The sequence below is a fragment of the Strigops habroptila genome, chromosome Z (assembly GCF_004027225.2).
Source record: "Strigops habroptila isolate Jane chromosome Z, bStrHab1.2.pri, whole genome shotgun sequence".
Classification (NCBI taxonomy): Eukaryota; Metazoa; Chordata; class Aves; order Psittaciformes; family Psittacidae; genus Strigops; species Strigops habroptila.
The window spans coordinates 82866709-82890618 of record NC_044302.2 but is presented as its reverse complement, the minus strand read 5'-3'; the positions used below and the strand labels follow the sequence as shown (position 1 = coordinate 82890618).

General features: G+C 39.0%; 1 protein-coding gene across 2 annotated transcripts in view; it reads right to left on the bottom strand.

Moving 5' to 3' along the window:
• ANKRD55 (ankyrin repeat domain 55) overlaps positions 1 to 23910 on the bottom strand; it is a 46345-nt gene that overhangs the window by 10071 nt on the left and 12364 nt on the right. The window contains exons 5-9 of one of the 2 annotated variants that reach the window (XM_030512654.1): positions 21897 to 21957; positions 18275 to 18403; positions 6861 to 7045; positions 5010 to 5174; positions 2821 to 3473 (exon numbers count right to left, since the gene is read on the bottom strand). In XM_030512654.1, the coding sequence (XP_030368514.1) occupies positions 2821 to 3473; positions 5010 to 5174; positions 6861 to 7045; positions 18275 to 18403; positions 21897 to 21957 (1193 nt within the window). The remainder of the gene's footprint in view (positions 1 to 2820; positions 3474 to 5009; positions 5175 to 6860; positions 7046 to 18274; positions 18404 to 21896; positions 21958 to 23910) is intronic. The other variant, XM_030512655.1, reaches the window with a different exon arrangement.

The window sequence follows — 23910 nt, the reverse complement described above, 5'->3', positions numbered from 1 at the left end:
GAAACCAGTGCCATGATTGTAAGGTAAGTCTCATTGCTATCCACAGCAACCTCTCCCCATTGTGTAAATGCAAAGGCTCAGCTAGTAAATTGACTCATCTTTCATTTCCAGGAGCACAGAAACCAGAACAAAATACCTCCAAAAATCCCAGTCTATGTGCCAGCTGCCTTAGTAGCTTACTCAGCTCTGACTTTAAGAAAAGTTCATGCAGGAAAATCAATTCTAGGTGTTAGCTGAGAAAATAATTTTAAAATTGAGTTCCCCTAGATTATTGATACCCATAATCTTGCCCTGGATATTCAGTGACTGGGGAGTTACTTTCAGCCCCCGCAGTCATGACTTGAGAAATGCAGTATTAACACTTCAGTGTTCTTAAGAGTCCAGATGATGTTTTTTTCCCTTAGCTAGGCCTTCTGCAGAAAGAAAGAAACAATGAGGAAATATCTTTCCTTGGAGGCAGCTGCCTGCACAGCACTGCTGGCTGGGCTGGAGCCAGGTTTACTTTACTTCTGAGACCTGGAGCTCATACAGTAAATGCAGCTCTAATTCACAGCAAGTTAGGTGGCTCTAATTACAGGGGCAGACAGGTTTAAATCACACACACAGGCATGAAAGAAGATAAGCAGATCTTTTTATCATGAAGAAATGTTGTACAGTATCTGGGTTGTGCAATGTATTCCTGTCAGACACTCTCTGCCTCCTTAAAAGCTTTTAATTCATATACTTCAGTGGGAGGCTTTTTTGCCAGCTACAGGAATCTTTTTATTGTTGGAAAGTTTTGTTAAAGGGAGCTGGTACACAGAGAGCTGGGCTTAAAGCAGGCTCAGGCTTTATTTTCTCTGGGGGAGATAATAAACTGTTAGAGATAAAATGACTTACTCTTCCTTTGGACATGCAAAGACTGCTCCCATTGTAACAACTTCCCATAATTGGTGTGATTTTTCCCTTATTCATGCATGTAGATTGTGGGTGCTATACTGAGTCTCTCTGCAGGTAATGGAGCACTGAGTGGATGCACAGGGTCTGTCCTGATTCAGCTGGTTGCAACTTTTTATCATAGGATGTTCACAGAAAACTGTGAAACCTGTCCTGTCCAGAGCAAAAAAAGATTTAACCATACAGTATTCTACAGTCTTAAGAAAAATCTATAGTCACATTTTAAGTAACATGGTTGTTACTCCCACATCAAATGCATTCATGGTCTAGCTAATCGCATCAAGAAATGTTTCCCTATAGTTATCCCCAGGTTTGGTTTTTCCAGATTGAGTTTATTCCTCCTCTGCTGTCAACAGCCCTCAAATATCTCAGCCTCAGTGTACCCTATTATATTTGGGTTGTAAAAAAGCCCTGCAGATTTTCTTGTCTTCCACATGTGAGCTGAACCTTGAGGAGTTCAGTGTAGAAAAAGTCATGCTGGAGCAATCCTTGTAGCCATGTGGAGTTTGGGGTTTTTCTGGTTGAGTGAATAGCTGAAGAGTGCATAGTAAAAAAGTAGTGACACTTATAGACCAGGCCTATCAAGTTTTCAGGAATGTGGCCTGATGTTCAGGAAGTGGAACTTTTGAATAGCTACTTTTTACCCTAAAAACCAGGGTAAAATTTCCAGCCTTTATTTGTGCAACGTAGAATGACCAGACGTTCTGAAATTGCCACCTCTATTCTCATTATTAGAGATTTGAACAAAGATTTTCTATTTTATAGATCCCTTCACTTAGAAGTCAGCATAGTTTGCACTGTCGTGCAAGTTTAAATAGTGACCTGACCTCTGAGAGTGTTCGTTTCAGAGAGGGTTTCTGTTCACTCCTCTTTCCTCTAGAAGATAGCAGCTCATGTTTGTTGGGGTGAGAGTAGATTAACTTATTGTGTAATGTTTACTTCTTGTAATGGTGTACTGGTAAGTTTGGGGATTGCTTTTGCTTGCTTCATTCTCTGTTGGGTATTACAGTGGTTGAAAAGCATGCTAGATGTGTTTAATTTTGGCATGGGACTAATCCCAAAGGAGATGAAGTTGGAGACACTGATACGTTGAGGTAAACTCCAGCGCGAAGGCCAGCCAGCCAGATTCATTTAATTATGGATATGAGTCAAACAAAGTACTAGATATCCCAAATCCAGTCAAACCCTGGTTTTGAGTTTACTTCAGAATTCTGATGCTCTGCCCCATTACTGTTGCATTACAGTTTCCAAACCACAACATAAAAGCATTTACTCTGTCTCTATAAATATAGCAACCTGAACTCAGCTTTGGAAAAACTGTAAGAGCAGCACCTTCAACCAAAATGCTGGCACTTGGGGTCGGAAGGGTGGGAAAGGGTGACACTATGGTCTAAAACTGCCATGGTGCAGAGCTGTCCAGCGTGACATACATGGACTTATCTGGTTGGATCCAGAAGCGGCTCTCAGCACAGTTAGAGATTTGAGTGCAATACTATTCCCTTGCATGTCTAGTTACAGGACTAAATGTGGACACAAGGCAGCAGGTATGGCCGTGGGTGTTAACATGCAATTCACAAAGCACATATATAATCTGAAGACACTTACCTTACTCAGGTACATTCTATGTTTCCTAACTACCTGTATTTTTATTTCCTCATCAGGCCTACTTAAATCTCTCATTTCTGACCCCTAAGCACCTTGCTTAAGCTGTCAGCTGCTGTTCTGTACATATGCTGTCTGCAATTGCTACTACATACAGGGAGAAGAAACTGAAAAAGATATTAAAGAAATAGAAATGTCATGGGTCAGACTTACCTGTTTTTTCTGACTCAACTTGCTACATCAGTAGACATTATGGGATTTGGGAGATAGAAAAGAAATTACCTGATGGAGAACTGGGAAGTGAGGGAAGGTGGGGAGGGCACAAACGCACATGGTGAGATCTATCAGAGTTTAAGCCATTTATCAGTTTGTCTGAAGGAGCCCTAGTGCAGGCTTTGTAGAAGAGTTGGTTAGAGTCTGTGTTCCAGGGACCATCGAAAAAAGCCTGGCAGCTGCTTCTGGGCTCCAGCAAGCTGTGTTCATTCTGCCTCTTTAGAGACTTGTGTGCAAAATAGCGGGTGCTGGTGCTGGAGGAGAAGGTTGACGTTGTGCTCCGGGAAGCAGTTAGGAAGGAATTGCCCACAGTGATTGGGGGAAGGCTCTGGGTTCTAACGGGCAGAAGACTCTGACACTCTGGTTGCTTCTTTTCTGGTACGAGGTACTTTGTGTCTGTGCTCCTTCTTTTAAAGCCAATGGTGGTCATGCGCTTATCTTTGCAGTTTGTGTCCATAACGCAATCAAAAGTGGTGATGATGTCATCTACATCTGACCTCTCTTCTCTAGGATATCGGTCTCTGCTTTTCTCCTTCTGACTGTTTTTTTGATCATTTTTATTCTTTTTAAAAGAGAAGATGTGATTCAGTATACTGAATCGTCCTTCTTTCTTTGGGGGTCTGTTGTTCTGTGAGGGAAACTGTTGAACTGGCTCAGATCTACTGGAATTACAAACCAAAAGGTGATGTCATTATTGCCAAGTAATAAAAAAAATACTGTGTTTGCCCATGTAATGGAATATATGTTGTTCAGACACATTTGCAGGAGCCATTCAAGGAGGCAGAAAATTAGGACTGCAGGCTTGTAATTAACACAGACTATAAATGATACCATTTACTTCACTTTTTCTTATGGGGTTTGTTGCCTTACACTCATCTTAATGGAGGCTCAGTGCACCTATCAGGAAAAAAATAATAAACAAACTTTCCTGGCTTCAGCATCTACCAGCTGCAGGATTATTATTCTTAATGGTGAAGCAAAATCCAATAATAACAAGAATAACATGCTGGGACCTTTAAAACTAAGTGGTCTTTGTATTATGTCGTATTTGGAAAACAGGATTTCCAACAGCACAGTCATTGCTAACACTGTAACAAAGGCACTAATTGACCATTCCTTTCCATTTCCCTTTCCCTTTTCCTTCCCCTTTCCCCTTCCCATTTGTTTTACCTTTCCTTTTTCTTTTCCTGTTTCCCTTTTCTGCTTTCCCTTTTCCTTTACCCTTTCCCCTTTCTCTTGCCTTGCTTGTGCTAAAGAGGTCTGGCGAAGTTTCAGATCTATCAAGATAATTACCTGCAGTGATGATGCTGTGGTGTTTTTAGTAGGGGTTTTCAGATTTTGGTAACCAACATTTCAGATCTACTCTGACAGGCAGAGTGCAGGAGGAGGAGGGCAAATGTTACCCATGTCTCGCAATTTGTAACATAGGAAATAATACTAACTGCTGACTGGAAAGGAGGGGAAAGCACAAAGAAATGTGATAAGTGTATTTGTAAGTGCATGCTCATTTACCAAATCTGAAGAGCTGAAATTAATTAAATGACAACTGCTGAAACATGAGAAATACAAAGAGAGAGGAAGATCACAAGCAATGGTAAAAGAATTATACTTTTTAACAGAAAAAAGAAAAAAATCAGAATAAGAAGAATTCAAGAACACAATCAAGGTAGAGAACTAAATAAGGAAAACACTCCCAAACCCTTATCCTGAGGATGCAAACTTGAAATTTATTTTATTATGTATCTATCTGGCAAAGCTGCTTTTGTGTTCAGTCTATCCCTCTGTCAGATTATATGAGCACACAGCTAGTGCACAGAGATTTCAAAAAAGTGGAAGGCATAATACTGAGGGCGTAATACTGAGGGAAGTTATTCCGTAAGATAAATTTTCTGCGTGAAGGTAACTGAGCAAGACCTTTCCAACCCTAACTATCCTATGATTCTATGATTCTATACTCACATCTTCTTGGTTCAGAACCCCCTGCTGATTGGCAGACTAGCACTGTAACCTCAGTGATGAGTTTTCAGTAGATGACTAATTCTAATGTTGCTACTTTGGTGGAAAACTTAAACTGAGTATTGCGTATGAATCAAGGAGACATCACCCATGGCTCAAACCCTGCAGTAGCAAACAAAAAGCAATATATTTGCTTTCTAGTCAGTGGCAATACATGAGCAAGATGTGAACATTTGTTTTACCTGTTCTGAGCCAGCAGATTAATGCATGCTGTATGCCCACAGTACATTGCGTATGTCAGAGGAGTGTTTTCATTGATGTCTCGAGGGTTGCTTTCTATCCCCAGCTCTAGCAGTGTCTGCACACAGTCAGCTTTCCCTGCTGCTGCAGCCCAGTGCAAAGGCGTCCTACAGAAAAAGAGTATCATTAAAACAGATGGATAAATTTACTATTTAAACTATTGATGACATAATGAGGTGTGCTCCTGTGCTACTTATCCAGATCCACAACATCCATTTTATGGAATTCTTCAGTGACTTACCCCATGCTGATGTAGTTGCCAGTGGTGGTAATAAGGTCACAGACTGGCTTCTATCTATGTGCAACTATTTAGCTGTAGAGAAAGTAGATACGGGGCTGCAAAATGCCTATATATGCTATATAATAGCATCTCTTCAGCTGCTGGAGTTGCAGAGTGGGAGGAGTCCCTGAAGTTTTCAAAGCAGAATTAGAAAAAAAAAGATCTTCATAGTGTCTACTGCATAGGGACAAGCTCTTCTTATCTTTACATCAAACACAATTAGCAATGGTTAGCTCAGGTGGCTCCGTGGAGGTAATTGCAAAAGAAGCCTCCTCTGGGTGAATGAGAAACACTGGACACATCTACCAGGCTGTTATTGGCTCTTTGTCAGTTTCTGTGTTCTTCGATGGGCACAGACTGGAGCAGATGTAATTGTCTTGAATCTGTGTAATTGTATTACTTTGCTTTTATGAAAAATCTAGAAGCACAGAAAACGCCATAAGAAAGCTGCGAGAATAAAAAATAAAATTGACTTTTCTCTGCCTGTTTCTTTGCAATCCCAGTGATTTCAGATGGATGCAGTCAGAAACATGATAGAATGGAAATTTACTGTATTTATAGTGAACAGCTTATCTTTTCCTCTCTTCAACTATAATATCTTCTATGGAAATATCTGAGAATGTGTAATATGAGGTCATATCTTACTGAGCTCTTCACTGTAGTTAAACTCCTCCCTTCACCCTTTTTTCTGTAGAAACACAGCCTTCTCAACTACGTTTTACTGATGTTTAGAAACTTCTCCAGAACCCTATGGGTTTTATTTCTGTTCCATTTTATTGCACTTTTCCATGAAGAATGCTATTATTTTAAGTACCTGAAGGCTTAAGCCAAGAAAACGTTGGCTTTTGCTGCACTGAGCAGGATAAGCAATGTGAAGAGTCAGCTGGTTCTGTTTGCTTTAAATAAATTTTAGAGCAAAGTTCCAAGGGAGGTAGCTGTGGGCTGAAAAACAGGAAAGAAGATGACTCTTCTGCGCTTATGATATAGGGATGTCATCCCAGAAGAAATCAAAGGCTCCATCAAAATGGAAGGTGAAGTTCCCTTCGTCCTATAGGAATACTGTGTTAACATTCTTATGAAACACATAAGAATGTGTTTCATTCTTAAATGAAACAAGGGAACATTGCCATTTCTTAAATACAAATAGCAGCAGGATCCTAGCTTCAAGTTATAGGATCCTGTTCTATTGTTTTGAAAAGAATGTTCACTTTTGATTGAAAGAAGTTAAGTCAAGTGGTGACACAGTCCTTTCACACATAATTTTATCATTTTCTACCAGAAACACAAAGCTAAATAACATTCCTACTAGTCAGTATACTAGGTATGATACATGTGAGCTGGACTGCTTTGCACTGCTTCTGAGCAAGCACGGTTCTCCCTAAGTGCAGTTCATTAGTCTAGTGCACTAGACCATGGCCTGTGAAACAGGAAACACCATTATAGAATAAACAGAGCTAGTCTCAGGTTAATAGAAAGGAAGCAGCAATTTCAGTTTCAGAGTTTCCATGGTTACCTCTCATCCACATCAAGGGCCTGCAGGTTGCACTCCGGGACTTTAGCCAGCTCACTAATAATATCACTGTAGCCTGAAGCAGCAGCAATGTGCATACATGTTTTGCCATTCTCATCATCGTAGTTTATTATTGATGGTCCCTGGTAGTGGTCTAGAATGATGGAACACAGAACCCTGTTGCCACTCTGGGAGGAAGTTCAGAGAAGAAAAGCATTTTACGATGGAGCTTACACCAAACTGCATTTTCTCTGCTAAAAAAGGCTAAATACAATAATGGTATTTTCTTTTGTGTATACCAGACTCCCCAGGTATGAAAGCCAAAAGCTTTCGATCTCCTGTTGGGAACTGAGTTTGCATTATGAATTTCCTAGAACACTTTGAACACTGGAAAAATAATAAATAATGTACCACTGCAAACGTCTCCAAAAGTTACAGAGTGTAAATTACTCAACAACTTTCTCAGAAATAACTTTGGGTTTTTGCTGTTTTGCTAAGCCAGGGTCCAGAAAGATAGAAGCCTATATTTTCACATAGACATTGGAAAGGACCTCAAAAGACCAACCCAATTCTGTAGGCCTGTCCAACTACACCTAGAAAAGCCATGTCAAATATTTGCTCAAGTGGTTCTCGAAAATTTTCTTAGCTAGTATGCGCCAGTGCCTTAATAGTAAGTGACATTGTTCTCTAACCTGCAAATGAAACTGAACATTTTATATTCTAACTTGATGGAAGCAGGGAGAAAGAATTCATGAATTTTTTTTATAACAGAGAAACACACAGCTGGAGATGTCTTACTAGATCATCGAATTCAATCTCTGCAATCACTTGCCGCTATGTTACATCATCCCTTTCATAAACTTACTGTGTTCAATAAAAGCAGTTCGGTTTTTTGTCCCCATTACTCCCAAAGGAAGTCAGTTCAAGAACTTGTTTGCTTTAATGATTAATATCTCTAATTTATATACATACCCATGGCTGATTTATGTCCCTTTGGTTCTGTGCCAGCATAATTATTTAGATTAAATACTTCTCTACCTGGTATGTGTTCTTCAGATGTATTTATAGACAATCTTCCTATTGTTTCTGAGCAGTTCTCTTGTTGCTCTGATTAATCAAGTCCTTATAAGTTTTCCTTGTAAAATGCACTTTCTATTTCTCTCATCAACATACTAACCCTTCTCCTTTTGTGTTTTAGTTGTGTATCCTTGGAAAGGGGTGAATAAAATTGTATGTAGTTGTGCATAGTAGTGGAGACCTCACAGCAGCTTTCCAGTATATGAAGGGGGCCTACAAGGACGCTGGAGAGGGTCTCTTCATCAGGGACTGTAGCGATAGGACAAGGGGTAATGGGTTTGAGCTTGAACAGGGGAAGCTCAGGTTAGATATAAGGAAGAAGTTCTTTACTGTGAGAGTGGTGAGGCACTGGAAGAAGTTGCCCAAAGAAATGGTAAATGGTCCATCCCTGGCAGCGTTCAAGGCCAGGTTGGACAGAGCCTTGGGTGACATGGTATAGTGGAAGGCATCCCTGCCCATGGCAGGGGGTTTGGAACTAGATGATCTTAAGGTCCTTTCTAACCCAAATCATTCTATGATTTTATGATAGACATTTTTGCCAATTCTTTGTACAGTGGCACTAGCTCTGCCCTATTTGTGTTAGAAATACCTCTTTTGGTATGTCACAGAACAGCAGTTGCTTTATTCACAGCTGTGTCCCATTAGAAGCTCCTAGTCATTTTGGAAGAACTCTTTACAACTCAGTACTTCTCTTCCATAATTGTTTCCAAACAGTTTCTAGTTTCTGGGAGAACTTTCTGTTATTAGTGCCCAAATGCATGACTTCTTAAATTTTTTATCCTATGCATTTTTTTCCCATTTGTGTTACTCTAGATGCGAAAGTATTCCATCTTCCCCTGTATGATATCCCTATTCCTTTCTGTTAATGTCTTCCAATTTTTTTGTTTTGGCAGATTTCATCAGAAAGTCTCTGTATTTTGTGCCAAGTTATTATGAAAATATTAACCAAGATTGATTCTGAGCCTTATTCCTGAAAGTAATTTCTTTTCAGTCATTATTCAACATTCAGTTATTACTCTTGACTTCTTGATTTTGAGGTACAACTTCTTCTGCTTCTCTGTACTTCTGCTAATTATTTTGTAAGCTGTCTACGTATTCTAAATGTGTCTTTTAAAGATGGAGAGACAGCCATTATATTTCAAGCCTTTTCTACACACTTTTCTTCTCTGCTTTTGGGACACAGATTTCTGCTACCTATTGCACCATTGACAGGATACAATCCAGGTCCCTCGAACCTGCTGGTCCCAGTAATTCTCAGTCCCATAATTTATCAAAATGTGTCCTTCTGAAATAAGGAATTCTGTCTTGTATATATTGCTTTTACTCAGCTGTTTAATTTATAGTCTGCTCATGATCATGCCATCCGAACTTATTTTCTGTGATCAGGCATTTTACAATATCCTTATTATCCATGTTAAAATTGTTACGAACTTATAGTTGCTTGAACACCTCATGAAAAAAGAGTGTTGATCTTCATTTTCAGGAATACCAATGTCCTATGAATAATCGTTGCTTTTATTCTCCAGTCCCTATGTAAAATGTCCTCCATACTAGCATAATTCTGATTAGAGATGGAAATCCCTGGCCGCATTCAGGGCTAACTGAATCTAGAAGTCTATTATATACTGCTAGGACTACCAAAATAAACATCTATCTATCGCCATCCTTCTCCAAGTTATTTTGATACAAAAAAAACAACAACAACAAAAAAAAAGTTATATGCATTGCCTTATTATTTCTGTGTTTTTGTTCTAGTGATACTACTGTTCTTCTAATTTTATTCTGTCTTGCTAAGTCCAAGTTTCACATCTGCACCTACAGTTTCAGTCCCCCAATGTTTTTGCACAGCTCTTAGCATTGGCATAAGAAATTTCCCACTGTTCTTACTGACATTTTATACATTTACAGACTGTTCTGTCTCCCACCAATCTTCCACTTTCTAGACTAAACAAACCATTTCAACCTCTCTTCATGGGCCGGGTTTTTCAACCCACTTATACATGGTGCTTGCTTTTGGCCTCTTTCCAGTTTGTCCACAGCTTAATTCAACTATGGCATCCCAAACAGTATAATTATCCAGCTGAGGTTTCTCTCCTGACACTGAAAATGACATTGCTACTTCCTGTAGCCCACATATATCGCACTTCTGTTAATATGTCCCAGAATGATGTTAGTTTTATTTGTATTGACACCGTAATTTAAATCTCTACTCACTTTCTAATCCACTACTCTTAATTTTGTGCAAACAGCTTCAGTCTTTCACAGTTCTACTTTATACTGTGCTACTTTATTAATTGTATTTCAATCCTAAAATTGATCAAAATAATTTTGAATATCATCCTGACCCATGAAATGCTCGGTGTCCCTCTAATTTGGTTCTAGCTGTAGGTTATATACATATTCTCATATTCTGTATTTAATTACTTTATTATGGAACAAATAAGAGCATTCTTATGATAAATCCCTGATTAGACTGTCTGTGAGATGTCCACATCCAGTGGTTATTTGAACTGTCGTGAATGTGGCTGACAGAGAATATATGATGTGTGAACAATCATATGTTGATTCATATATATCATCCCAGTCTCTGGGTTGATTTTTATTGCATTACTCCTTATTCTTCCCCACTGGGACTTTGGACTATCTTTGGACTGAGTTCTGGGTCCATTATAGCAGGTTGTATTTATACAAATTGTGCTGTTCCCATCATTCAGTGTGCTCAAAATTATGTGTACTGCTCAAACCAGAAAGAAACAAAGAATTGGACTTTCTATGATCACTCTATTCACCACCTGCTTAACAAAGTTTCTGTGTCATGTGATGAATTTTGTTTTGTTGGCACTTTGCCAGTATTTGTATGTTTTACTACATGGTATTAGACTGATTAATTGATATTCAAACTATATCCATACTATATCCAATAGCCTCTTCTCTGAGGAAGCAATAATTGCTTTGAAGATGGCTGTGAAATTTCTGTCCTGTTTTAACAATATTTTGAACCTTCTGCTGAAAGAGATCTCTGGCCAACTGCTCTGTGGTTTTCAGCTCTCTCTTCTTAGGAATGCCTTCTTATCTTTATATTCATCTTGGCTTTTTTAAGTTGCACACGAAATTCTCCTAAAATGCTTACACTGCCCTTATTACTAGATTGATAGCTGTGAGTTGAGGTCACCAAAAATATAGTCTTTCTGTGGTAAATTTACCATGAACCACAGTACTATTGTTAGACCAGGATGTTCAGTGGTAAATTTACCATAGGAAAATTATATGGTTTTGTAACTTACTCTATGTATCCCTACATTTCATCTCTGCTTTTTGTATTCAAATTCTGTTCAGCAATGTTCTCAGAGATTATTAGTTATTTTTGCTGTGTGTTCCTATATAATTCTGCAGGGCTCCCCACTCAGTTTTATGTACACTTTCATCCCATCTCACACCTTTAGCTGCTTCCACCCATTATTTATTTTCCTCAGCGAACTTTTCTTTCTTAGATTACCTATCTAAATGAAACTTACTTCATGAAGAAGAAATGTCCTAAAGCCTCAAGCTGGGAGACCTTGCAAGGCAAGCTGTCATTGAGCTTTATGCAAGATTTTGTCTGAGGTTTGCTTCTTCTCCAGGCGGTGGCAAAAAAATTCACTAACAGGGTCATTAGTGAATTTGTTGTTAGCTCTCACTTTGACTTCATTACAACTCCATTTTCTTCAGGTTTGTTAATAAAAAGCCCAGCTTCTGGTAGTTGCATCTCTCAGTGCTTTCAAAACAAGAAAATAATTCTTCAGGAAGTATCCACCGAATCAGGTACCATGAGGAGAATTCTGCAAGGTTGGTACACTTTTCTAGTTTTGATATATTTTCCACTGCATTTCCATTGTTCTTATGGCCTTTGTTCTTATACTTCTGCCATTCTGATGTATTGATTTAATGGTATTTTTACTTAGAATGGTAATTTTACTTAGAAAATTTTTTTATTGTCACTTATGTAGTTTTCTACTATATGTAGTATTCTACTATTCTACTATAACATTGCATTTTGTTTTGCCAGGTCTTCAATCGTACATAATACAATATTTTCTTTGTTCATTGCATTGTATAGAAGGTTAATTTTTTCCCTTTGTCAGAATGCTCTAACAAACTACAGATTTCGATGTCAAAGAGAAGAATCATGTGAAGGGAGTCTGCTAAGCTGGCTTGTGGCTACCAGTAATGTAGAGGTGGGAGGAGGAGAGGGACAAACTATAGACCACTTAACTGTTTTCAGGAAACCCTGACAAAGTACTTTTCTTCCAAGTGCATGCCTCCAGAGATTATGTGGTTAGGTAGTATTAGTTCTCCTATATTTTCTGTCTCTTTGTATTAGTGTGCAGTTTAAAACCTTCCTATATCTACAGCCAGCTTTGCTGGATGGAAATGCCTCACTAGCAGCTCTTGATGTTGCTTCTTATTGTTACTATTGAAGGCTAAATTAAGGCTGTCTGTGTTCCCTCTCTTTCTACATCCTCCTTTTTCAATTCCACACCTTTCTCTTTGTTGTCCTTCTGCTCTGACACTGAAGGGCTTGACATTTTAATCATTATTTCATATCTCTGTCTCGTTGTAGATGAGGTGTCTACCATTTTAAACATGGAGAATGCCAATCTCAAGAGCAGGGACACACTGCAGCTCCTTTAGTCTGCCGCAAACACAGCACAGTGAGGAATGTCCATAAATATGGCAACGTGGGTTGCTGAAGGGTTTTGCAGTCATGGAAACTTTCTCCCATTGTTAAGGACTTCCAGCATCCCCCCATGTACTAGACTAGGGAAAGCTAATGAATGGAAGCATGTTCACTCTACCTGCACTGCTGCCCTGCCCTGGCTGCCAGGTGGCTGTGTTGGCAGTGGAGATCCAGTCCAAAAATTCAGAGCACCCTGTGGTTTCTCTGCTCTGAGGGGATAGAGGCCACTGGGCCCTATGCTGACGAAAGGAACAGTCCATAATACCATCTTCAGCTTTCCTTCTGCCAGGGAAACTTTGCCAGGAGTTGCCTGGATGCAGCCCAAGCACTTCACAGGGTGTGTTTCTGATGGCAAACCAATATAAATTAACAACAACTCTACTGACGCCGCTGTAGTTACACTGGTGAGACTCAGCCAGCTTAGAGAGAAGCTCATTTGTCGTCTCCTAACCCTAGAACTTCAGCCTCAGACACCCAGAGACAGCGTCTCTTGCAGATTCAAGAGTTACCCAGCTTGGCTTGGCTTTGTGGTGCTCTTGGAAAGAGAATATGTTGTTGTGCTACAGGATACTTTGTCCTGTGGTCCTCAGAGCACTGCTGCCTCTGGTACAGCTAGGGGACATGGTGTTTTTAAAATACTTATCCTCTCAGCAGCCTTAGTGGGTGTTGGAAAAAGCTATCAAATGACAAAGGCAGTCATGGAGGCATGCCTCTATGATTATCTTGTATTCCTGCCTCTCTTACCCTCTTTTTGCTCAAACCAGAAACTGCATGAAATACTGGCCAATTCTCTGAGAATTATTTTCACTTGTAGTCTTCTATCATAAGTGTGTATGATTTACTGTCTAAATGACTATGGCTATGACTAAAATTACTTGGCAGCTTTCCCCTGCTAGTACATTGTCATGAGGACTAATTTGTCCAGATGAGCTGTTTATGTGCTTTGAAAAAGAGGTTATTTTTTATTCTGCAGTAGAAAAAGGATTTTCTCTTTACTACTAGCAGAAAAATGGAAGCATTTCTTTTCCAGTGCCTTTTGTCAGGCATAGGAGATCAGGACACTTACAGATATGCAAAAAGTGTGGTGCACGTACATTACTCATATTCTGGCATCCACTTGCAGAGTTACGCATGGACTGTGCTGAGAAGAGGTCTGGCAATTATCCTGTACCTACCTACAGGTTTTGCCTAAGACAAATTTCTACTATGCCCAGTGGGAGTTCTGCAATTGATTTCCTTGGAAATTCGATTTGACATGAATAATTACATTGTCAACAGCATGTTGGCAGTCAATTATTTCAGGTAAAGGCAGTTTTTCTGATGATCTGGTTGTACTGATGAGTTTGTGTATCAATACTCCTGTACTGTTTACAAGTCACAAAAGGGGCTTTGGCTTATGAAACGACATAAATGAAAGCAGAGAAGTAGGTTACAGCTATGCAAAAAACTAAGTATCGCGAGGGAACATTCCTGAGCATCAGAACTCGACTGCATACAGTAAAATTTTAAAACTCCTCCCTGGCATGGATTTGTCTTGGGTCAATTAACACTTTCCTCACCAGTTCCTGGATGTAGTTCAGGAGCTAGCGTGGGCTTCAGACCGTTTCTAATAAGTGGTCTGCATACTACGACCATCCTGTTTTAGAGAATAAGAGTTTTAGCAGTAGGGACATGGCCTGTCCTGTGATAGTTAGCCTTGGTGCCAAACGAAGGCTCAAGAACATTCAGTTTGCTATTGTGGACATTGTCACAAATGTTTAGTGCGCTTTTTGGAAGAAGCTTCTGATGGTATTGGAGCAAGTTTATTTCTTACTCAAAGCTACTTGCAGACTCTCTTCCTCCTTGTTTTGCAACTTGACAGCTCACTCTATAGAGCCTTGCTGCTACGCAAGGAGTGACAGCTGTACCTTTGCTGGAATCACAATATTTATACAACAAACTTGGGATTTCTTAAGGGATTTCTTAAGGGTATGCTTGAAAAATGCATATAAAGAACCTATTTGTTATTTGTTTGCTAACAGTCAAAATTGTCTTTAAAGCTTAGTGACATAAATAAAGAAATCACTACTCTCCCTTTCTAGCTGTCTTGAGAAAACTGCACGAAACAAAGAGAAAACAAGTACAGTTTTGCAGAGAAAGAAATCTGCCTGAAACCAACCAGACTGTCAACAGTGCCTAGCAAATACACTTTTTCTGTCCCAATTGAACAACAAACATGTAACATGGACAAACACCCACTAAGTTTAACGAAGTTTTTGGAAGTTTCTCTGAATCCTGCCACTGTAGGCAGCTCTCAGAAATAAAATTGGGTGCTGGGCAGACACACCGGGGTGCCCAAGAAAGACCCTGATCCTGAGGCACCACTGCCTTCCCTGACTCCTTCCTCTGCCCCGGCTGGGTGGCGAGCTGTGTCCTTGAGGTGCCCACCAGCAATGAAGAGGTTTGTTCCTAGAGATCCTGACATTTAAGCATGCTCTCATCTCCCAAGTCATTACAGAGGCTGCCATGCTTGCTCAGCCAAACACAAATGAATAATTGCCTACACTTTTCTTTTACAATGTGTTTAAGATATACAAATATTTTACTTTCCTCTTAGGAAAAGGAGTACTGAAATAATTGCATTGTTGCTGTGGAGCAAATACGCAGGCTCGTAATTTTTTAAAACTTTGCACTCCAAATCAACCTATTAAAAAATCATAAGCACAGTTCCGCATGGCAGAATATTATTTTTAATAGCTTCTTTTTAGTTGCCTTTTCTTTTATCCTGAGGGGTTTGCATTTCTTCACTTGAGAAGAAGTCTTTAATTGATTATTTATTTTTTAAATGAAAGCTGATATTTTTACATAATCATATGACTTTGGGAAACAGCGTTTGAAGAAAGAGACAAATTTCTGGTAAAAATTATTACAATGGGCAAGGCAATGCAGGAAGATGCCCAAACTTCTCAGGTTATTTCCAAGGTACTACTAATTCTATTATGATACAGTAGTACGTATCATAGCGTATACCATGTAGTATATACTATATTTTACTAGGATTTCAATTACAGCATTGTCTAGATCTGCTAGAATGGCTTTACACTTTGTTGCAGTATCAGTTAACATTTTTTTTTTGTTACAAAAGTACGTTTCCTTTTCATCAGAGCAACTATTGCTGGTTGAAATGAAAGGAGACTGAAATGCATCCTGAAACACTTCTGATATAGCTCTATATGCACCAGCTCATAAAAATATTACATATGTAAAAAGTGTGATATGAGCTATTCTCACTTCAAACCAGAATGGTCTGTGTTTTTGACATCGCTATAACACATTTTCACTGAAGGTGTGAATTTGAGTGGCAGGACGTTTGAGTTTTTCAACAGAGCAGACCTCGGTGTGGGCAAGGTCTGCCTAGGTACATGGCTGGGACTCCACAGCCACCATTTGTCTGATGAAAGACCAAGTGCCAAACGTGGTCTTTGAAACAGTCATTGTGGAACAATTATTTCACATGAAACATGCCTGAGAATCTGGTTTTGAATGGCAGCCAGGGATTTTTATGTAGTCCTGCTCTGTGTTTCAGCCCAGCGTGCAAAAACTGCCTCTTTCCTGCAGCAAGTTTCAGTGCCTGGTCTTCCCCTTGCTGCATTTTTAAAAATGAAATTAAACACAGGCCCCTATTCAATCGAAAACAGCCCCTGCAGCTGGTACTGCCTGAGCAATGTGAGTCTCTTGTGCTCTGAAGGTATTAATACAGTTCTTAAAGCAAAAATCCCCCCTTTCCAGCAGCCACAGAGGAGACCATTAGGCAAAACAATAATCCCACATAGCAGAGCTGTTGTTCTGCTCTCTCATAGCAGAGAAAGTCATGCCTGTCCACAGTGTCTATTTCTCCTGGGCCTAATAGGGCAGCAGAGAGCACTGCCTGAAAATAATTTTTCTTGGCCAAGCTTGAGTAGGAGAAATAGTAATGGATCTATTCCATGCTCTGGTATTTCAACTACCCCTTCTGGGCCTAGAATATGGAGAAGTATGTGGAAGAAGCAATTTATAAGGCTTCATAGCAGAAATCTGCCAAGAAGAACGTTATTTCCTCTGATTTCTGGGAGTAACTTAAAGGGAGAAAGAAAAGGGAATTGTGATGTGCCTCCATCTGAGCCCAGGTGGGTTTTTGAGGCTTTAATTTCCCCTTTCTCAAGAGTTATTCTGTGCATTTGTGAGAGAAAAGTGGAGATGGGAGTTAATCCTGGAATTACATAATGAAGTTTACAAAACACAGAATGAGGGAAAGAATAAGGCATGAGCGGAACTCTGAAGGTCATGATATGAAGGGGATTCCCTATTGTCTTTCTGTCTGAGAGAAAGCTTGTTCCCAGAACTCTGATCCAGACCACTGCATAAGCCTGTAGGAGCCTGCATGAGTTTCAGAGTTTTCCCACTGGAAACAACCTGCACTGGAGTATGTGTAGTAAAAATGAAGAACAGGTCTTAGAGTAGATACCTTTAGTCTCCTAAGGCAAAATAACAAGGGATATAGCTGAATTTCAGGCTGATTAGGTTCAAAGAATAACAAAACTAATGTTGAAACAATACCAGTTGCAGAGGCCAAAATATACTTCTACTTAAGAAAAACAAAAGTTGAGCCTATTGTACAAGAGCCATCTGCGTGAGGTCATGGTTGAAGGAAATGGATTATTTGTTCTAGGTGTCCTTGCTCATTTACAAGTATAGCATATGGCAGTTCAGAGCTTTTAAATTTCTTTGTTGACACATTTTTTGAGATAAGTGAACTTAGAGCAAAAGGTAAGGATGAAAATATTTAGTCATTGTAGGAAAACATTACTAGATTTTCATGCAAGTTCTATTTCTGTTTATCTGTTGTGCAGGTGTTTTGAACATTGGTACTAGAACTTGCTATGACAAGTGAGCAAGTAAAAACATATTTATATAATTTCATCTGAGAAGTTTTCTGCAGTAAAGTTTAGGCATAACTTTGTAAATTTGGCTATATTTTATACCACTTACTACCAATTGCATAGGACAGTATTTAATGCCATATTAAAACTCTGTGGGTTGTTTTTTCCTAATGATAGCCTGAGCAATTTTTAGCAATTTCAATTTTTTTTTTTTTTTTTTTTTTTGCATAGAAAATAGGAACACACAGTTCAACAGGAAATGTGTTTGCTTCCTTGTCTTCCTTAATCTCCAGAGAAGGAGGACCTCAACCCTTCAGCTAGTTATTCCATAGCTGTTAAAATATATTTTAACTTGTATTTACATTATTTTATTCCTAAAGGTCTTTGGCAAGAGTATTTAAGCTGCTGAGTTCTGCAACCGTGATTTAGTGAAAAAATTTAAGCATTAGTTCAACATGAAGCATATATGTGCTCTCATTGAGATAAACGATAACTTTGTTCAGGGCAACAGTGGTGAGCCTATTTTAAGTATGCCTTGCTCTTCAACAAAGATATTAGATCCTTGACCTGTGCCCACTGGCAAAATACTGGGGCTTTTAGCGAGCATTCCTCTCATCACGTTTCCTAATTTCACAGCCAGAATGATTGCTTTTGAAGTATTTCGAACACCCCAATAGACAGCTCAGCTCAAGCAACTGCCCAGTGAAACCATGGCCATGGCTCACCTGTACTGCCCAGTGGAGAGCTGTTTTGAGGTCTTTGTCCACCAGAGTGAGATCTGCTCCCTTGTGCAGCAGAGTCTGGGTGTGCTGGGGCCTGTTGTGGAAGGCAGCCCAGTGGAGTGAAGTCATTCCCTGAAAGCCGCAAACCCAAAAGAGGAAATTATTGTCACTCACTAGGACCTTCCAAGTCTCTAGATAAGCTAGACAGTTCTGAAACTGTTCATGACTGACAGACTCTTCCCTCTCCCCCTCTGTTTGGAATAATTAGTAACAGCTTCTGAATTAGCGGAGTCACGGGGGAACCAAGCAATTAGCTTTTTGAAGCTATTACAGAACATGGATACAAATGTGAGTGTGTTTTTTTGTACATGACTATAGCCTATTATAAATAATGCATCAATAGGACCATGACAGCTGGGGGATAGTTCCTCACTGCTCAGTTTGGATCCTGTGAGAAAAGCCTATTTTAGACTGGTGTTTGACATGACACAGTGTGATGTTTGGTTTAGGTCTTATCTTGGATCCAAAATAAATATTATAAGCTAGTATTCTAGCTGGCACTAAGAAAGTCAACAAAAAAGTCACAATATAAACTTTTCATGTTTATTGTTTAGGGAGAAAACAAAGCAGCTATTGACCTGCATTTTCATTCCATCTTAGCTATGTTCAGTCAGTCTTGGTAGATCAGAGAGTTTGTGGCATGTATTTCCACTGTCATCGCCATTGTTATACAGACCTATACACTCTACACCCGTAATATTAAAGATTCTCTGTTTAAAGTTACTCAATGAATGTGTTTCTTAAAAACTGCTACTGTTGTTTAGGTGTTTTACTTCAGACAGGTGTTGTTTACTATCTATCTCTTAACAGGGAAAATGCATTTCAGGTGTCTTTTTTGGTTTCAAAAATTATAAAAAGCAAAAAATGTGGCGTGGAATATTAAATTAAAACTTGACATAGAACCCCATAAAGCCAATTGGCAACAACTTGGGTGAAGTACAACCTATAAGACGTTGATGCAGACAGCTCATCTGTGCATTAATAGTGGAAATTCTAAGAGGTGATTTTCTAACTAAAAGCTTGAATGGCCTAACATTAATTTCTCACACTCATCAGGTATCATATAGGGCTTTTCAAGTCTCCGGGTGTCATAAGTATAGGCAATGACAAAATAGAACAGTTGAACAAGAGCAGTTTTGGTTTCAGTTAGGGCTTTGGGGGGGGTGGGTGGGAAGAGCGATGTAGCTTTTGTAAAATCAAAAATATGGGTAAAATCCTACCCTAACTGAAATTAATGGGAGATCTGCCACTGACATCAATGGACCAAGGTTTTGACAGAAGGGACTTAGTACTGTTGATGGACACTCGGTATTTGAGTGCTGTGAAGTGAGGTGTCAATGAAGTGGTTTCCAGCTAGGAAATTGGTCCTCACCCCTAGTCTTGGAGAGCAGGAAAAATCACTGAAAGAAGAGAAGCTACAATGTACCAAGACAGCTTTCTATCATCATCTCTCAGTCTGTTCATACGGACAAAAAATCCTTGAAAAACCAACTTTTTCTCTGTTTCTACTGTGGTAACCAGCAGTCAGCTGTAACATAGGAGCGTGAGAACTGTGGGTAGGGATCAAAGATCTCTCTAGTCCAGGGACACAGCTCAGAGAGATCAGTAGCAAATGCTTATGAATAAATTATAAGAAACAAGGCTTGACATACAGTCACCTAACATTTGGTAATCAGATGGAAGACTTCCTACGAAATCCAGACCTCCAATGGGTAATGATGCAAAGAGTAAAAAGTAATTATTTTTATTTTCTTTAAAACTCCTGCCAGATAATTTCTGTAGGTGTCCCCATAATTTTAGATGTAATAAACTAGTTAATAATAATTCTCTTTCAATCTTGTCCATGCAGTTTATTACGCCATGGACTTACATAATCCCTCTGACATAGTTGCCAAGGTGAAAATCCTATTGTAGTTTGTTTGTTCTAGTTGTTAGCCTGCCCATGAAAGGAAGCTACTGTATAACTATTGCCATCTTTCTGGTTGTTTTCTGTTCATTTTTATTCTCGTACATCCTTTTTCAGATTTCTCCTCCAGTTGACATTCAAGAATAATGCTGCTTCCTGTTTTGTTCTCTATTTCTTTTCTAATAATTCGTACATTCCACGTGTCCTTTCGGAGCACCCATCTGGGCAAAGAGCATTGAGCTGGTTGTAGAGGCGGCTTACACATGTGGGCCTGCTGCAGTGGGCAATGGCTGTCTAGCCTGCACCCATCCATCTGTGCATGGTGATACCACTCTTGAGTGGCATCTGTAGATAGATTACTGTTAGTGAGAGGAAGCATGAGAGTGGTATCAGAACTGTCAGAGCTGAAAATCTAGCAGAATATTATATTAAAGGTGAGACAGCCAAACAAATATTCATAAAAAACAGGGACATAAAAGGAGACAACCCAAGAAATGGCTGTGGGAAATACAGTGTGACACTTATTTTGCCCAGATTCGAGGCTTATTCAGGGAATGTTTCTTCACATTGTCATCTCACAGGCTTCATAAGTAAACCCACAGAAAGCCACAGTTGTGGAAACTATGAAACCTCCAGATGTATTTCTTATTGTTTATGCATTTATGCATTTATTGGGGTGTTCTTCTCAAGTGTAAGATGGGAAAACTGAAGTGTTTTATGCCAAAAGAACAGTTCTGTTAGCTAAAATCATTTGTGAGGATCCATATTTTTCGGAAAACATGACTGTTCAGCCTTAATACTGACACTTGAACAAATATCTTCTTAGTGCCAAATGACAGCGAGATGGAGTAAAAGTTCCAGACTGCATGTAGCCATGCATTAGAGCAAAACATTACAGCTTGAAATTATGATCCACAGTTCTATGCAATTCGTTAGCAACATAATTCTATACCAAGACAAAGCACATGTCTGGTATAGGTTGTGAGCAGCATCAGCAAACCATCCAGTGGAGAAGGAAGGTTCATGGGAAGGGGAACAGTTAATAACTCTGTGGCAGTTGTGGCACTGTGGAGAAGCGACACATTCTTCAGCACTTCTTAGAGTGAAGAGAAACATATTAAAAGACATCCAGAGTCTCTCTCTTGTCTTGTCTTCTCCGTTTGGAGAAGAAAGCATTTGGGAAGTTAACATTCCCCTGTGAATACTATATACACACACAGGGCACAGTTCTTTAAGGACCAGAAGATGGTATAATTTTTTTAGCTCCATGACTGTTCTGTGTAATGCCAGCTTGCCAATATTTTTCCTAAGAACAACACTTTAATGATGGGATGACTGGTAAAGGTGAAGGTTTAGTCCAGTGTCTAACTTCAGAAAAATCAAAAGCAATTAACATCTTGGCAAATTGAGTTAAGAGACTGATTCAAGGTACCTCATAGTTGGCAGTGTATGGAGAAGGTTCATTAACCTAAAGGTGAATCATGTGTAGTAAGAAAAATGACATAATGCTTTGCAGAGTTCAGCAAAAGCATTCTAGAAATTTTTGAGTAGTGCATAGTTTCATTGTAAAATTGATACTACAGTGGACTTTTTCTGAGCAGCATGGATTGTGTGCCCCCAGAGGCTGAGACTGTGACTTGTAGCACAAAGCTCACTCACCTCATTGTCCTGATGATTAATTTCATTAAGATTTGACTTCTGCAAAAGCACGTTCAGAAGCCTGTGGAAGCAACGACATAATCAGTATGCTGTCGTTCTGACTAAACCTGAAAAAATGACATTTTTTGAGAAACGAAACATGCAATTTCAAGAAAAATCAGTATTAGTGATAGGCATAGGTCAGAATCTTAGGTCTGTGCTTTGTCATACTAGAAAAGACAATAGGACTTCATGGCTTACTGTAACAACAGAAGTTTAATGCTGGAAATTAAAAGAAGATCCCCTAGGAAGAATTCTTGTGCTGATTGCCAGGCTAGAATCAAAGTGTGTAATACTATACATGTGTGCAGTTTTTGGTAGCTTAGTAATTCATTGTCATCCTATCTTATGAAGTTTTAAACAAAGAGAAATGCTAATGATCAGTTTCTAAAAGAATTTTTCACTCTCCTTAACTCTTGGAGTAATGTGATGTTGTGTACAAGTTTGTGTGTGTGTATACATGCATACTATATATTTACACACACAAACCAACAGTATTTTACAAGGACTTGTAGTTTGTCTGCTGGGATAGGACATTATTATGGTATAAAATATAGCAGTGTATTGGTTCACATTTTATAGAATATTAGACCACAAACACTCCCCTCTGGTGGAGGGAACACTTACAATAAAAAAGTTTCACAAAATATTATCCAAGTGCAATAACACTTTTAACACTGCATGGATTTTGCTTTTTTTTCATTTCAGTATCCTATGAAGATGTTCTAAAATCACTATAAGTTTGGTGAAGGTGGTTTTGTTTTATAGTAGGGTGCTGTGTGTTTGCATCACGGAAAAGGACCATCCTGTCACAGGCTGTAACAAAGTGAAATAGCATAGATCCTAACGTGGATGTACAGTTCTTATGATTCTGGCAAAAGGAAAGATAGATCCTCAGTGGATTCCTAGGTAGGATCATAATGCAAAGCAGTGGCTCATCTGAAGGTGTAAGTTTGCTAGAAACCTTCAAAATATGAACATGTTTAAAGACATGCTGTTTTGCAAAGAAATTAAAAGATGATGAAGTGTCAAGAATGAAACTCTGATAAATGTACAGACAATGCACAGATAAATGTGTACAATCATGCATTATTCACATGCATAGGAGGCAGAATAAAAATCTTTTGCTGCTTTTTGTCAGGAGAATCTTCAGCAACTTCCAGTATGTTTTCTGGATGGAACTGTGCTCAGGTGTGTGGATCAGATCAAGTCAAGAATGGTTTTTTCCTCCCCAGTAATAACAACTAGATAATTTAAATTATTCAAAATAAAGACATTTATGGTTTCTTAGGGATGATTTGAGCAATTCTGCAGGTGAAAATCTTAACTATTGGTAACGACATCTTCAGATGCCAGAAGTCCAAATTTAACTTTTTTCTAATGAGAATATTCCTAAAGGGTGAAGACTGGTCAGATGCCAGTGCTTTGCTAGGACTTCAAATCCATTTCATATGGATACAAATACTTGTAGAAAAGAGGTGCTACACATTCTTTTCTGAATCATACAGCTAATGGCATAATGGTGTTACCCTTCCTTTTCTGAATCATACAGCTAATGGCATAATGGAGTCATACTATAGGAACTCTGAAAAGGATGGTATTTTAGAATTGCTGTGATTATCTTGGTAAAAATTTGTAAAACGGAAGAGACATTTCGTGGTCATTTGGCACAATGACTCAGAATCTCAGAAATACAGTCTTGGTAAAAAAGCAGGTCTTGGTAAAAAAGGACTAGTGAGCAGCAAAGAAGTTGGATAACCATAATATGCTTGTAAAACCCATTTATGACACAGTTTTATAATCTGATGCATGGTTCTGTAGTTTAACCCCAGATATCATCAATAAAACCAGTGTATGTGAAGGAAATCTCATTCTTTGAGCGTAAAATGTCTATCAACAACAAACTTTGGGTCACATATCCTTAGACAATCATGGCAACCTAAGTGCTACCACTAAAATATGTACATATTCCGCC